Genomic DNA, 14,418 nt, shown 5'->3' with positions numbered 1-14,418 from the left:
GATCAGTAAATTGTACAGCTAACTCGAGACTTATTCCCAACGCAATGTGACCATAGTTGGCAATGTGAGGATTAAGTTAAATTGATATTTAAATACAGTCAAACTGTACAATGAGCAAATCATAATTCATAATCACAAATCCGACTGGTTTTATTAATTTATTGTGGTTCTGTCACGTTTCAGGCACCTTGAGGCCACCTGGGCTTTGTTTTCCAACAGAGGGGCGATATTTTATATTTGAAGGTGAAGTTCCCTCAGAACTGCCACTAAGACACATGGCTCCTGTTTCTGTTTCCATTCTGTATGCTTACCTGTAGCTGTTGACCTCATCCCAGCATCGGCCCCTGTTCTGGCAAGGACTGGAGAGGCACTCGTTGCTGTCAATTTCACAGCGAGCACCTTCAAATCCTGAAACGATAGATGAGACAAGCACGCATTAGAGAGCTGTAGCTCCCAGTGTGAGCAGCACTTCAAGCATAACAATGGCCGCAGTGGGCAAAATCTTAATGGAACGAGTAACCCCAATCACCTATCTTATCATTCAGACTCCTACACCATCCCATTGAGCCCATATAAAAGATCCAATCATACTCTGAGAAGAGGTGGATTGATTTGAAATGAGGAAACATTTTGCTCACTGAATCTAGATAAGATAGGGAAATTGAATTTTTTTGAAAGAAATGGTTTTGCGATCATGGAGGAGATCCTGCTGTAGTTAAATTCACGACGTTCCTGAATTTTACAGTTCTCATCCTTGTTTTCAAATCCCTCCCTGGAATTTGAAATCAGCTCCAGTCCTGCAGCACTGTGAGGTATATACATTCCTAAATTCTGGCCTCTCATGCCTTACCGCTTTTCATTGCTCCACCAAAGGAGGCCAAGCCAAACATTGCCGATGCCTGAAACTCTTCCATTTCCTCTCTAACCCTCTCCGCATATTCAGCTCTCTCTCCTCCTTTAAGATGCTCATTAAAACCTGGGCGGGATTCTCTGATCCTGAGGCTAAGTGTTGACACCGTCAGAAGTGCCGTCGAGTGTGGTGAATCATAATAGCATAATTCACACTGTTATCACACATGTTGTACCATGCCTCTGTAAGCTCGGCACACGAGCAGTTGCGCGGCTCTGCCCCTAGGGGGAGGAGCACTGGCAATGTACGGAAGTTTGTACTGAACTCCACCCTTGGCTCCGCCCATGGCTCCTCCCCCCCCACTGGCAGTCGGAGCCTGCCTGCCAGTTCATGTAGAGTTCATCTCATCACAGGCAGGCTCTGTTGTAAGACGATTAAAACCACTGTTCAATTCTAACCACGTGTCGCGTGAATTGATGGTCTCATCATCGAGTTTCTCGACGGCATCAACACGGCCTCGGGATCAGAAATTCTGGCCCCTACAGGGGGCCAGCACGGCACTGGAGCGACCTACATCGCTCCAACTGCTGCTCCTGGTGTGAACAGGACGGCACGGGGTCCGTGCATGCGCAGTGGAGCCGGTGTTAACACGTGCACTGGCCCCGATGCAACATGGCGCAGGGCTATTGGGGCCGGCGTGGAAGAAAGGAGGCCCCCAGCCAGAGAAGCCGGCCTGCCGATCGGCGGGCCCCGATTGTGGGCCAGGCCACATCGACCCCCCCCTCCCCCCCCCCCCGCCCCGACCCTTCCACGCAGAGTTCCCGCCGGCTGAGAGCAGGTGTGAACGGCACGGCAGGACTCGGATTTTTTGACACGGCCGTTCGGCCCATCCCGGGCCGAGAATCACCGTGGGGGACCCTGTAGAGCTGCCCCCGGTCGGCGCTGTGCCGACCGCAGCGGCACCAATGACGCCAATTCTCCGCTCTGTGGACAATCACGTCCCGGCGTCGGGGCGGCATGACGCGATTCGCGCCGGTCGCAGAGATTTTCCAGCCAGGCCCCGGTTGAAGAGAATCCTGCCCCTTACCTTGCTTATTTGACCAAGCTTGATGTCACCTGCCCCAAATAGGTCCTTATTTAGCACGTTGTCAAAATTTAGTTTCAGTACATTTCTAGTCAGCCAATCACATTCATAGAGTCACTACGGCACAAAAAGAGGCCATTCGGCCTATCGAGTCATCAGCAGGACAATTCAGGGAGACCCATTGTTCCGCTCTATCCCTGCAATTTTTTAATAAAATTGCCCATCTAATTTATTTTCAAAATTATTGATCGTCTCTGCCTCTACTACCCTTGTAGGCAGTAAGCAGCAGATCATTCCGCTCGCTGTATAAACCAATCTCTTTGTCATATATGCCTTTATCTGTTGCCCAAGACCTTAAATTTGTTTCCCCTAGACCTTGCACCATCAGCGAATGGGAGCAGCTTTTCCTTGAATATCTTATCTAAACTTGTAATTTTGTATAGCCTCCCCTCGATCTCCCTTGCTCCAAGGAGAATAACCCCAGTTACTTTGTAACTAAAATTCTTCATGCTAATAAAGAACTATAGCGAGGATGAGTTGACTTTTGAGGGGGTGGAGGGTGTTTCTGACTGTTGGTGGGGGGCGCCCTCAAATCACGTTCATATGTTTTGGCTCTGCCCAAAACTGGAGGGGTATTGGAGAGAGGTCTTTGGGGTAATCCCGAAGGTGGGACACGTGAGACTAGAATCAGGTCCCCTAGAAGCCATATTCGGGGTGTCGTTTCAGCCGGGGTTGGAAACGGATGCGTAGTCAGATGTCTTAGCTGTCCCCTTGCTGATCACCCGAAGGCGGATTCTGCTGGGGTGGAGGTTGGCTTCCCCGCCCAGTGACTCGGCATGGCAGCGGGCCCTGCTGGAGTTCTTAACGCACGAGAAGGTAAAGTTCGAGTTGAAGGGGAGAATGGACGGGTTCTACAACTCCTGGGCCTTGTTCATCATGCATCTTCATGAATTGGATGCTATCAAACATTAGGGGTGTGTGGGGTTTGGAATGTATAAGTTATTGATGATTTTGTTTCCATTGTTGTTTTGTATTCAAAATGTTGGGAGCTGTTTGAGGGTGGCTGGGATAAGGGGATTGTTGGCTGGGAGATTGCCATTGTATTTGTTGATATTGTTAATTATTTGCTGTTGTACATATTATGAAAATGTAAAAAAGGAGGCGAATAAAAATTTCAAGAAGAACTATAACACGGAGGGACATCTGTATAGAACATTGGTGAGGCCACAGCTGGAGTACTGTGTGCAATTCTGGTCGCCACATTATCGGAAGGATGTAGTTGTTCTGAAGAGGGTGCAGAGGCGATTCACCAGGATGTTGCCTGGGGACGGAACATTTAAATTATGAAGAGAGGTTGGATGGGCTTGGGTTGTTTTCGCTGGAGCAGAGAAGACTGAGGGGCTACCTGATCGAGGTGTGCAAGATTATGAGGGGCATGGACAGGGTGGATAGGGAGCAGCTGTTCCCCTTAGTTGAAGGCTCCGTTATGAGGGACAAAGGTTCAAAGAAAGCGGTGGGGGGGTTGTAGGTTTTCCGGGCAAGATTCGAGTCTTTTACGAGCTGGGAAAAGGACTTTGAACTTTAAAGCAGTAAAAAACAGCCATTTTTGGGGCTGCAGGACCTTGACTAAACTTCCCAGCAGCCTCAGCCCTGTGTGTGTGTTTAGAGAGGCAACTCTCGAAATCCACAAGCAGCAGAAACCCAGACAGGCCGGTGATTAGTTTATCTGCAAGATAAAGGAGTTTGTGACATCAGCAGACTAGACCGGCAGAAGAACAATGCACCTGGGTTAGTTTCAATACAGGCGCTGATGGCCCTGGCCCAGAGGGAAGATAGAACCCATTTCCTTAATGGGATAGCATTCAGCAACCTCCGGAGGGACAATAGGGTGCAATTAAGCCCACCTGATACCGAAGATAACGAGGTTAAGCCCACGTATGCTTCAATGGGGGCTGAAGATCACAGCAGCAGATAAGGCCGTAGCCCACCTGATACCGAAGGTAACGAGATTAAGCCAACGTATGCTTCAATGGGGGCTGAAGATCACAGTAGCAGATAAGGCCGTAGCCTTTACTTGGTGTATAAAAAGGATGGTCACTTCCTTTTTATGACGCTGCTCTCCTCGCTGCAGCTCATCATCATCGTGCTCCTGGTGCCTGCCTTTTCATTTTGTTCCAGCACGCAGCCTGAGACCCACTGAGCAGTTTAAGTTTGAACTTGGATTGTGAGTATCCTCTGGAAGTTCGCCAAGTTCCCAAGATTACTATAGTGGATGAGGCTTTTGGGGAAAGGGGGTTGCACGCATCTATCATAGTTTAAGACACTGCTAAAATTGTGTAAAGTAAGCTTTTACGTGGTGCCCGTTTAGTATTCCTTCCATAGTCATAGTTTTGTAAATCATAAGGCATTTTGTGGTGTTTTCTAGCATTTGGTGATATTGGCCTTGAACGTTTAATAAATACCTATATTTGGCTTTCAATTGGAGTCCGTTTTGAGTTTTCAATTCCTCACCAACGATCTCTGACCAAGTCACAATAGTAAATATCCCTTACCATAATTCCGGTGTCTAGGACCGAGGGGTACCCTGGGCGCCTCGAAACCGCCCGCTCAGGAAAGACTGCCAGATATAGGTGGGCAGAGACTTTCCTTTCTTCTCTCTCCCGGGGGCGCTGCTCAAGTGGAGTAGGCGCAAGGTGGTTGTGAGTCCACCGGTAAGAGAGAGAGGATCACCCGGGTAGTGGTGGGGCTTGGACAAAGGGGTGTCAAGCCCAATATAAGCCCGTTGGGTGGAGTTAGAAAGGGGGATCCCGCTACAGGGGTTCAGGGGGGATTTGAGGAAAAACCTTTTTACCCAAAGAGTGGTGATGGTCTGGAATGCCCTGCCTGGGAGGATGGTAGAGGCGGGTTGCCTCACATCCTTTAAAAAGTACCAAGATGAGCACTTGGCACGTCATAACAGTCAAGGCTATGGGCCAAGTGCTGGCATGTGGGATTAGATGGACAGATCAGAACCTTTCATGTGTTGGTGCAGACTCGATGGGCTGAAGGGCCTTTTCTGCAGTGTAGTATTCTGTGATTTTGCTACATTAAAGGTGGTATATAAATACTCTAGCCAATCGCTGAATGTGATTTTGGAGTTGGCAATCGGAGAAACCAGCCCATAAAGAGAGCAGTCAGCCTTGAATCAGAAGCAGAACAAAATGCTATCATTATAATGCACCATGAGGAAAGTGGATAGGAACTCACTCTCAGATTGAAGAGACAAAGTTTGTAAGGATTAAAATGTGGCTGGAAGAATCACTTTGCCTTGGCTGAAGGGGTGAATCTCCAGGGTAACCCTCACTGTGAAAGTCAGTCCTGGGATGCACGGCTGGGAAAGACAATTGGGAGCAGTATATAGCTTTGGTTGCGTGAGAATAAAGTGTTCACTTAAGGGACAGAGCGATGCCTTGACAAAGAGTCATCCAGACTCTCTCTCTCCACAGACGTTGTCAGACCTGCTGAGATTGTCCAGCATTTTCTGTTTTTGTTTCTAACTATGTTATACTTCTTTGATAATTTGTTTGCTTCACAATTTGATTGTAATAGAACTTCAGCAATGATTGACTGGCTTGTTTACTCCCAGCTTCATTTCATTGATTTATGGGAAATATTGATGTTAAACTTGACGCTTCCACAAGCTTGGGCTGGGGAGGGACCAAAAAATGAAAAATTCACAAAGACAGGAATTGGCTCAACCCGTGACTCACTTCACTCTCTGGGTAGCCAGCTGGTTGGCATTGGTTGTTCAGGCTCAGGCACGGAGCAACCACCACAGCGGGGCTTCAACTTGAAGAGAGCCAGTGCCTTGGTAAGTGAAAAGAGAGATGGTCCGGGAGGCGGAGAGGGGCTGGGTTGACGAAAGTGCCTCAGAGGGTGAGGCAGAAAAAGCAATCTGAAGGGACTGAATCCATATTTGAAACAGTAACTGAGAAAACTATTTCAGTGCATATTTTTATGAATATTTTTAAAAGGGACATGAGGAGAAATGATTTTACTCAGCAGGTTATCATACTCTGAAAGGGCAGTGGAAGCAGGTTCAACAGCAACTTTCAAAAGGGAGTAGAATAAATGTAAGAGAGAAAATCTATAAGGAAAACGGATGTAGCTCTTTAGAAGAGGCGGTCCACGTAGTATGGGGTAACTTTTACTGCCGACGGCTGTGGGAATCAACGGCTGAAAGTTGGACAGGTAAATTGACCTCGGGATGGGAATGTCAAGTCTTGGGGCAGACGTGGCTAGAAAATCCCATTCGATGGGCTGAATGGCCTCCTGTCCTGTACGGTTCCAGTCTTGGGGCAGACATGGCTAGAAAATCCCATTCGATGGGCTGAATGGCCTCCTGTCCTGTACGGTTCCAGTCTTGGGGCAAACGTGGCTAGAAAATCCCATTCGATGGGCTGAATGGCTTCCTGTTCTGTACGGTCCTATACTCCTCTCTGTTCTCAGCGTAAAATGTGCCTCTCTCAGCGACGTGACAATTCCTATGTGTCTCAGGTTTCTGGTTTTAAAATATTTTCCAGCCTGAGAAACTGAAGTCTGAACTTCATGCAAAACAGGCATTTTGACGTAAAGCAGCAATGATTAAAGACTTAAAAAAAACATATGCAAAAGGCTGAGGCAAGAGTTCCACAATCTAATTTCTTGAGGAAATGAAATCGTATTAGACCAGCATCTCGAACAGCATGCCAGCAGCTCTATTATTCAGAAAGAAATAATTATATCATGTGAATTTGAAAGGAATATGGATTGCTTGTGTCTGTTTCCAATCATCTCCTCGATCCCAATCTACTCCAAGAACAAATGAATGACAGAATAAATTAGGGACAATGTCCTTATCGCTGGTTTCTGCACCAACCATTAATTCCCACCCACATGTTTGTGCATAGGCAGAGGCAGAGTGGTACTAATAGCAGTACCTTGCCACTGCTAAGGCAAGAGGGAATATAAAATTTATAAGCTTGTAAACAAATCACATCCAAACTGCAATGTGATTTATGGCACCAAATGACAAAAACTCCAAAGCGAAACAGCTATTGAACAATAAGTACTTGCTGGTGGAAATGATCTATGTTGAACAACGGGCAAAGTTTATTCCTGACAGCCACCAACCTTTAGACTTACTACGAAAAAGGCAGCATGGTAGCATAGTGGCTCGCACTGTGGCTTAACAGCACCAGGGTCCCAGGTTCGATTCCCTGCTGGGTCACTGTCTGTGCGGAGACTGCACATTCTCCCCGTGTCTGCGTGGGTTTCCTCCGGGAGCTCCGGTTTCCTCCCACAGTACAAAGACGTGCAGGTTAGGTGGATTGGCCATGCTAAATTGCCCTTAGTGACCAAAAAGGTTAGGAGGGGTTATTGGGTTTTGGGGATAGGGTGGAAGTGAGGGCTTAAGTGGGTCGGTGCAGATTCGATGGACCAAATGGCCTGCTTCTGCACTGTATGTTCTATGTATCTATGTTCTACTTTTCCCTGTAGTGTTCAAGAGGAGGTTGATACTGTGACAGATAGGTGGGCAGTTGGGTGGTGTAACTCATGAACACTTTACTGGAATTCAATTTTGAATGAAGATTGAGATGAATTTGCACCATTTTCTTCCTATGAATTGGCTGGGAGATTTTATCTCCCCCCTACCACCAATCTGTTTTGTTTTTAGCCTCTCACAGGAATTGTCGGTGGGTGGTGTCCACGCAGAGTTGTGCCGATTATATTTTATTTTGTAGTATTATCTCTAAGAGTGTGTAAAGAGAAGTATCCCGGGGCTCAGATTTTGTTGCTGCACAAGAAACGGGTGTGATGTGTACAGAATCAGTCCTATCCGGCCTTTCTTTGCACCAATTAGCAGAGTAAAATTAAACATAAAGTCAGAGTTTCTGATCTTTCCAAGCTTGAAGTGTGATTGTTAAAAACATCTGAGAACCAACAAGGAATGAGAAGTTGCAACATTACTGAATCGGTCAGGCTCAATGAACCAGTTGTTTATTGTAGAACAAAGAACAAAGAAAATTACTGCACAGGAACAGGCCTTCGGCCCTCCCAGCTTGCGCCGATCCAGATCCTTTATCTAAACCTGTCTCCTATTTTCCAAGGTCTACTTCCCTCTGTTCCCGCCCGTTCATATACCTGTCTAGATGCATCTTAAATGATGCTATCGTACCCGCCTCTACCACCTCCGCTGGCAAAGTATTCCAGGCACCCACCTCCCTCTGCGTAAAAAACTTTCCACGCACATCTTCCTTAAACCTTTCCCCTCTCACCTTGAAATCGTGACCCCTTGTAATTGACACCCCCACTCTTGGAAAAAGCTTGTTGCTATCCACCCTGTCCATACCTCTCATAATTTTGTAGACCTCAATCAGGTCTCCCCTCAACCTCAGTCTTTCCAATGAAAACAATCCTAATCTACTCAACCTTTCTTCATAGCTAGCACCCTCCATACCAGGCAAAATCCTGGTGAACCTCCTCTGCACCCTCTCGATAGCATTCACATCCTTCTGGTAATGTAGCGACCAGAACTGCACACAGTATTCCAAATGTGGCCTAACCAAAGTCCGATTTAACTGTAACATGACCTGCCGACTCTTGTACTCAATACCCCGTCCGATGAAAGCAAGCATGCTGTTTGCCTTCTTGACCACTCTATTGACCTGCATTGCCACCTTCAGGGTACAATGGACCTGAACTCCCAGATCCGTCTGTACATCAATTTTCCCCAGGACACTTCCATTGACCATATAGTCCACTCTTGAATTAGATCTTCCAAAATGCATCACCTCGCATTTGCCTGGATTGAACTCCATCTGCCATTTCTCTGCCCAACTCTCCAATCTATCTATATTTTGCTGTGTTCTCTTACAGTCCGCCTCGCTATCTGCAACTCCACCAATCTTAGTATTGTGGCGCTAACAATTGCAGTCAAAGACAAGAGACAAGTTCAATCAAGGCTTTATTGCTCTGTGATGCTATTCCTCCAGCTGCAACTGAAGACTAGAGTCTGAGTGACTCACACGCATATTTATACACAAGCTCCCTGTGGGCGGAGCTAGCCGGCAGGGGCTTATCGGAGGAACCTGTATTACAGGTACAGCCATACATCCCCCTACTGCAAGTATGCATATCTATAGTGGTTATCACCACAAGTATCATCTGGAAACTTGCTCATCAGACCACTTATACCTTCGTCCAGATCATTTATGTATATCACAAACAACAGTGGCCGAGCACGGATCCCTGTGGAACACCACTAGTCACCTTTCTCCATTTTGAGACACTCCCTTCCACCACTACTCTGTCTCCTGTTGCCCAGCCAGTTCTTTATCCATCTAGCTAGTACACCCTGAACCCCATACGACTTCACTTTTTCCATCAACCTGGGAAACTTTATCAAATGCTTTACTGAAGTCCATGTATATGACATCTACAGCCCTTCCCTCATCAATTAACTTTGTCACTTCCTCAAAGAATTCTATTAGGTTTGTAAGACATGACCTTCCCTGCACAAAACCAGGCTGCCTATCACTGATAAGTCTATTTTCTTCCAAATGTGAATAGACCCTATCCCTCAGTATCTTCTCCAACAGTTTGCCTACCACTGACGTCAAGCTCACAGGTCTATAATTCCCTGGATTATCCCTGATACCCTTCTTAAACAAAGGGACAACACTAGCAATTCTCCAGTCCTCCGGGACCTCACCCGTGCTCAAGGATGCTGCAAAGATATCTGTTAAGGCCCCAGCTATTTTGTCCCTCGCTTCTCTCAGTAATCTGGGATAGATCCCATCCGGTCCTGGGGACATGTCCACCTTAATGTCTTTTAGAATTGTAGAATGACACAGCAAAAAAATAAACCTGTGCTCACTCTTTGAAAGTGCTCTTTAGTTTATGCCCCACATTCAGCACTGCATTCAAATATTTATCCCATCCCATTTTGGAACTTATTATTGAATCTGAGTTCATCACCCTTTCAGGCAGCGCACACCAGATCACAACTTGTTGAGTCAATTAGAGTTCCCTTCCTCTCTCCCTGGTTTGTTTGCCAATAACATTGAATCTGTGTCCCACCCATCAGTAAAAACAGTTTCTCCTCATTTACTCCGACAAGATGTTTTAGAACATAGAACAATACAGCACAGAACAGGCCCTTCGGCCCTCGATGTTGTGCCGAGCAATGATCACCCTACTTAAACCCACGTAACCCGTATACCCGGTAACCAACAATCCCCCCATTAACCTTACACTACGGGCAATTTATCATGGCCAATCCACCTAACCCGCACATCTTTGGACTGTGGGAGGAAACCGGAGCACCCGGAGGAAACCCACGCACAAACGGGGAGGACGTGCAGACTCCACACAGACAGTGACCCAGCCGGGAATCGAACCTGGGACCACTGGAGCTGTGAAGCATTGATGCTAACCACCATGCTACCGTGAGGCCCACGTTTTATCAGCGGGATTCTCCGTCAGCAGGATCCTCTGATCTGCCAGCAGCACACCCACGCCCGCGGGTTTCCCATGGGAAACCCCATGGGCCAGCTGCGGGAATGGAGAATCCTGTTGCTGGCAGGGGCACGCCACACCGGAAAATGCGGCTGGTGGACAGGACGATCCCGCCTATAATTTGGAACACACTTATTAAATCTCCCGACAATTTTGTCTGCTCTGAGGAGAAGAATCCAATTTCGCCAATCTCTTCATGTCATTGCAGTTGCTCATCCCCGGTGCCATTCTAGTGAAATAAAGACGGGAAAGTGCTGGAAATACACAGCAGATGTGTCAGCATCTGTGGAGAGAAAAACTGAGTTGACAGTTCGAGTTGAATAAGACTATTCTTCAGAGTGCATGAACACGGTGAAAGTGTCATCCCTCAAACAAAGGGGGGGGGGAAATTGTCCAATATTGGGTTTCACGACGGCGCAAACCGGGCCCGGTAATGTACGATTCTAGCCCCCACAGAGGGCCAGCACGGCGCTGGAGCGGTTCATGCCGCTCCAGCCTCCTTTCGCAGCTCCAAATGGGCGCCGCGCCAACCCGCGCATGCGCAGTTGGGCCAGCTCAATCCTGCGCATGCGCAGTTGAGCTGCGCCATCCTGCACATGCGCGGAGGACTTCTTTAGCGCTCCGGCCCCGACTCGAGATGTTCAGGGGCCGGCCATGCCATAAAGTAGGCCTGGGGGGGAGAGGCCGGCCCACTGATCGGTGGGCCCCGATCACGGGCCAGACCCCATCGGAGGCCCCCCCCCCCGGTGAAGGAGTCCCTGCTCGCCCCACAGGCCGCACCCCCGACCATTCCCGCAGAGTTTCCGCCGGCAGCGACCAGGGGTGAACGGCGCCGGCGGGACTCTGTCGTATCGGCATGGCCGCTCCTTCCACCCGGGCCAGAGAATTGGCGGGAACGGTCGGGGGCTGCAGAAGGACTTCGACAGGCTAGGAGAGTGGGCAAATAAGTGGCAGATAGAATACAATGCGGAAGAGTATGAGGTTATGCACTTTGGAAGAAGAAATTGGCACTATTTTCGAAGTGGGGAGATGCTGAGGAAATCAGAAGCACAAAGGGACTTGGGAGTCCTTGTTCACTATTCTCTTAAGGTTAACGTGCAGGTTCAGTCGGCAGTTAAGAAGGCAAATGCAATATGCGCATTCATGTCGAGAGGGCTAGAATACAAGACTAGGACCTGATGGGATCTACCCCATAGTACTGAAGGAGGCTAGAGAGGAAATTGCTGAGGCCTTGACAAAAATCTTTGGATCCTCGCTGTCTTCAGGTGATGTCTCAGAGGTCTGGAGAATAGCCAATGTTTTTCCTTTGTTTAAGAAGGGTAGCAAGGATAATCCAGGGAACTACAGGCCGGTAAGCCTTACGTCAGTGGTAGGGAAATTACTGGAGAGAATTCTTCGAGACAGCATCTACTCCCATTTGGAAGCAAATGGACGTATTAGTGAGAGGCAGCATGGTTTTGTGAAGGGGAGGTCGTGTCTCACTAACTTGATAGAGTTTTGCAAAGAGGTCACAAAGGGGATTGATGCAGGTAGGGCAGTGGATGTTGTCTATACGGACTTCAGTAAGGCCTTTTACAAGGTCCCTCATGGTATACTGGTACAAAAGGTGAAGTCACATGGGACCAGGGGTGAGCTGGCAAGGCGGATACAGAACTGGCTAGGTCATAGAAGGCCAAGAGTAGCAATGGAAGGGTGTTTTTCTAATTGGAGGGCTGTGACTAGCGGTGTTCCACAGGAATCAGTGCTGGGACCTTTGCTGTTCATAGTATATATAAATTATTTGGAGGAAAATGTAACTAGTCTGATTAGCAAGTTTGCAGATGACACAAAGGTTGGTGGAATTGTGGATAGCGATGAGGACTGTCAGAGGATTTAGATCGTTTGGAGACTTGGGCGGAGAGATGGCAGATGGAGTTTAATCCGGACAAATGTGAGGTAATGCATTTTGGAAGGTCAAATACAGGTAGGGAATATACAGTGAATGGTAGAACCCTCAAGAGTATTGACAGTCAGAGAGATCTAGGTGTGCAGGTCCACAGGTCACTGAAAGGGGCAACACAGATGGAGAAGGTAGTCAAGAAGGCATACGGCATGCTTGCCTTCATTGGCCGGGGCATTGAATATAAGAATTGGCAAGTGATTGCAGCTGTATTGAACCTTAGTTAGACCACACTTGGAGTATAGTGTTCAATTCTGGTTGCCACACCACCAGAAGGCTTTAGAGAGGGTTCAGAAAAGATTTACCAGGATGTTGCCTGGTATGGAGGGCATTAGCTATGAGGAGCGGTTGAATAAACTCGGTTTGTTCTCACTGGAACGACAGAGGTTGAGGGGCGACCTGATAGAAGTCTACAAATTATGATGGGCAACACAGATGGAGAAGGTAGTCAAGAAGGCATACGGCATGCTTGCCTTCATTGGCCGGGGCATTGAATATAAGAATTGGCAAGTGATTGCAGCTGTATTGAACCTTAGTTAGACCACACTTGGAGTATAGTGTTCAATTCTGGTTGCCACACCACCAGAAGGCTTTAGAGAGGGTTCAGAAAAGATTTACCAGGATGTTGCCTGGTATGGAGGGCATTAGCTATGAGGAGCGGTTGAATAAACTCGGTTTGTTCTCACTGGAACGACAGAGGTTGAGGGGCGACCTGATAGAAGTCTACAAATTATGAGGGGCATAGACAGAGTGGATCATCAGTGGCTTTTCCCCAGAGTATTGGGGCCAATTACTAGGGGGCATAGGTTTAAGGTGCGAGGGGCAAGGTTTAGAGTAGATGTACGAGGTAAGTTTTTTACACAGAGGGTAGTGGGTGCCTGGAACTTGCTGCCGGAGGAGGTGGTGGAAGCAGGGACGATAGTGACATTTAAGGGGCATCTTGATAAATACATGAATAGGATGGGAATAGAGGGATACGGACCCAGGAAGTGTAGAAGATTGTAGTTTAGTCAGGCAGCATGGTTGGCACGGGGTTGGAGGGCTGAAGGGCCTGTTCCTGTGCTGTACTTTTCTTTGCTCTTTGTTCTTTGGATGTACTTTTGAGGCTGTATAAAGCTCTGGTCAGGCGCCATTTGGAGCATTGTGAGCAGTTTTGGCCCCATATCTAAGGAAGGGTGTGCTGACCTTGGGAAGGGTCCAGAGGAGGTTCAGAAGAATTATCCCTGGAATGAAGAGCTACTCATATGAGGAATTGTTGAGGACTCTGGATCTGTACTCGTTGGAGTTTAGAAGGATGAGGGGGGATCTTATTGAAACAGGATACTGCGAGGCCTGGATAGGGTGGACGTGGAGAGGATGTTTCCTCTTGTAGGAAAAACTAGAAGCAGAGGACAATCTCAGACTAAGGCAGGAGAATGGGGATGAGAAACATATCAGCCATGATTGAATGGCAGAGCAGACCCAATGGGCCCAGTGGCCTAATTCTGCTCCGATGTCTGATGACACGCAGCACACTCACGTCTTGTGGGGGGCAGCAGGATAGCATGATGGTTAGCATAAATGCTTCACAGCTCCAGAGTCCCAGTTCGATTCCCAGCTGGGTCACTGTCTGTGTGGAGTCTGCACGTCCTCCCCGTGTGTGCGTGGGTTTCCTCCGGGTGCTCCGGTTTCCTCCCACAGTCCAAAGATGTGCGGGTTAGGTGGATTGGCCATGCTAAATTGCCCGTAGTGTCCTAATAAAAAAAGTAATGTTAAGGGGGGGTTGTTGGGTTACGGGTATAGGGTGGATACGTGGGTTTGAGTAGGGTGATCATGGCTCGGCACAACATCGAGGGCCGAAGGGCTTGTTCTGTGCTGTACTGTTCTATGTTCTATGTCTGCAAGTCTCCTGACCGAAACCCCATTGGCCGGCTGCTGGGACGGAGAATCCCGCTGCCGACAGGGAGGCGGCGCACCAGAAAACAGGGACGGGATCCTCCAGTCGCCAACGGCGAAACTGCGTTCGGC

The 14,418-nt window shown here is 48.1% G+C and overlaps 1 protein-coding gene across 18 annotated transcripts in view; it reads right to left on the bottom strand.

Annotated features, from left to right (window-relative positions):
* eys (eyes shut homolog) overlaps nt 1-14,418 on the bottom strand; it is a 3,376,609-nt gene that overhangs the window by 1,220,398 nt on the left and 2,141,793 nt on the right. For all 18 annotated transcript variants that reach the window (XM_038800705.1, XM_038800706.1, XM_038800712.1 and 15 more), the window contains one exon: nt 312-408. In XM_038800705.1, the coding sequence (XP_038656633.1) occupies nt 312-408 (97 nt within the window). The remainder of the gene's footprint in view (nt 1-311; nt 409-14,418) is intronic.

Source organism: Scyliorhinus canicula, chromosome 6 (assembly GCF_902713615.1).
Source record: "Scyliorhinus canicula chromosome 6, sScyCan1.1, whole genome shotgun sequence".
NCBI classification, from domain to species: Eukaryota; Metazoa; Chordata; class Chondrichthyes; order Carcharhiniformes; family Scyliorhinidae; genus Scyliorhinus; species Scyliorhinus canicula.
The sequence above is the reverse complement of the archived record's forward strand: the minus strand, read 5'-3'. Positions and strand labels throughout refer to the sequence as shown.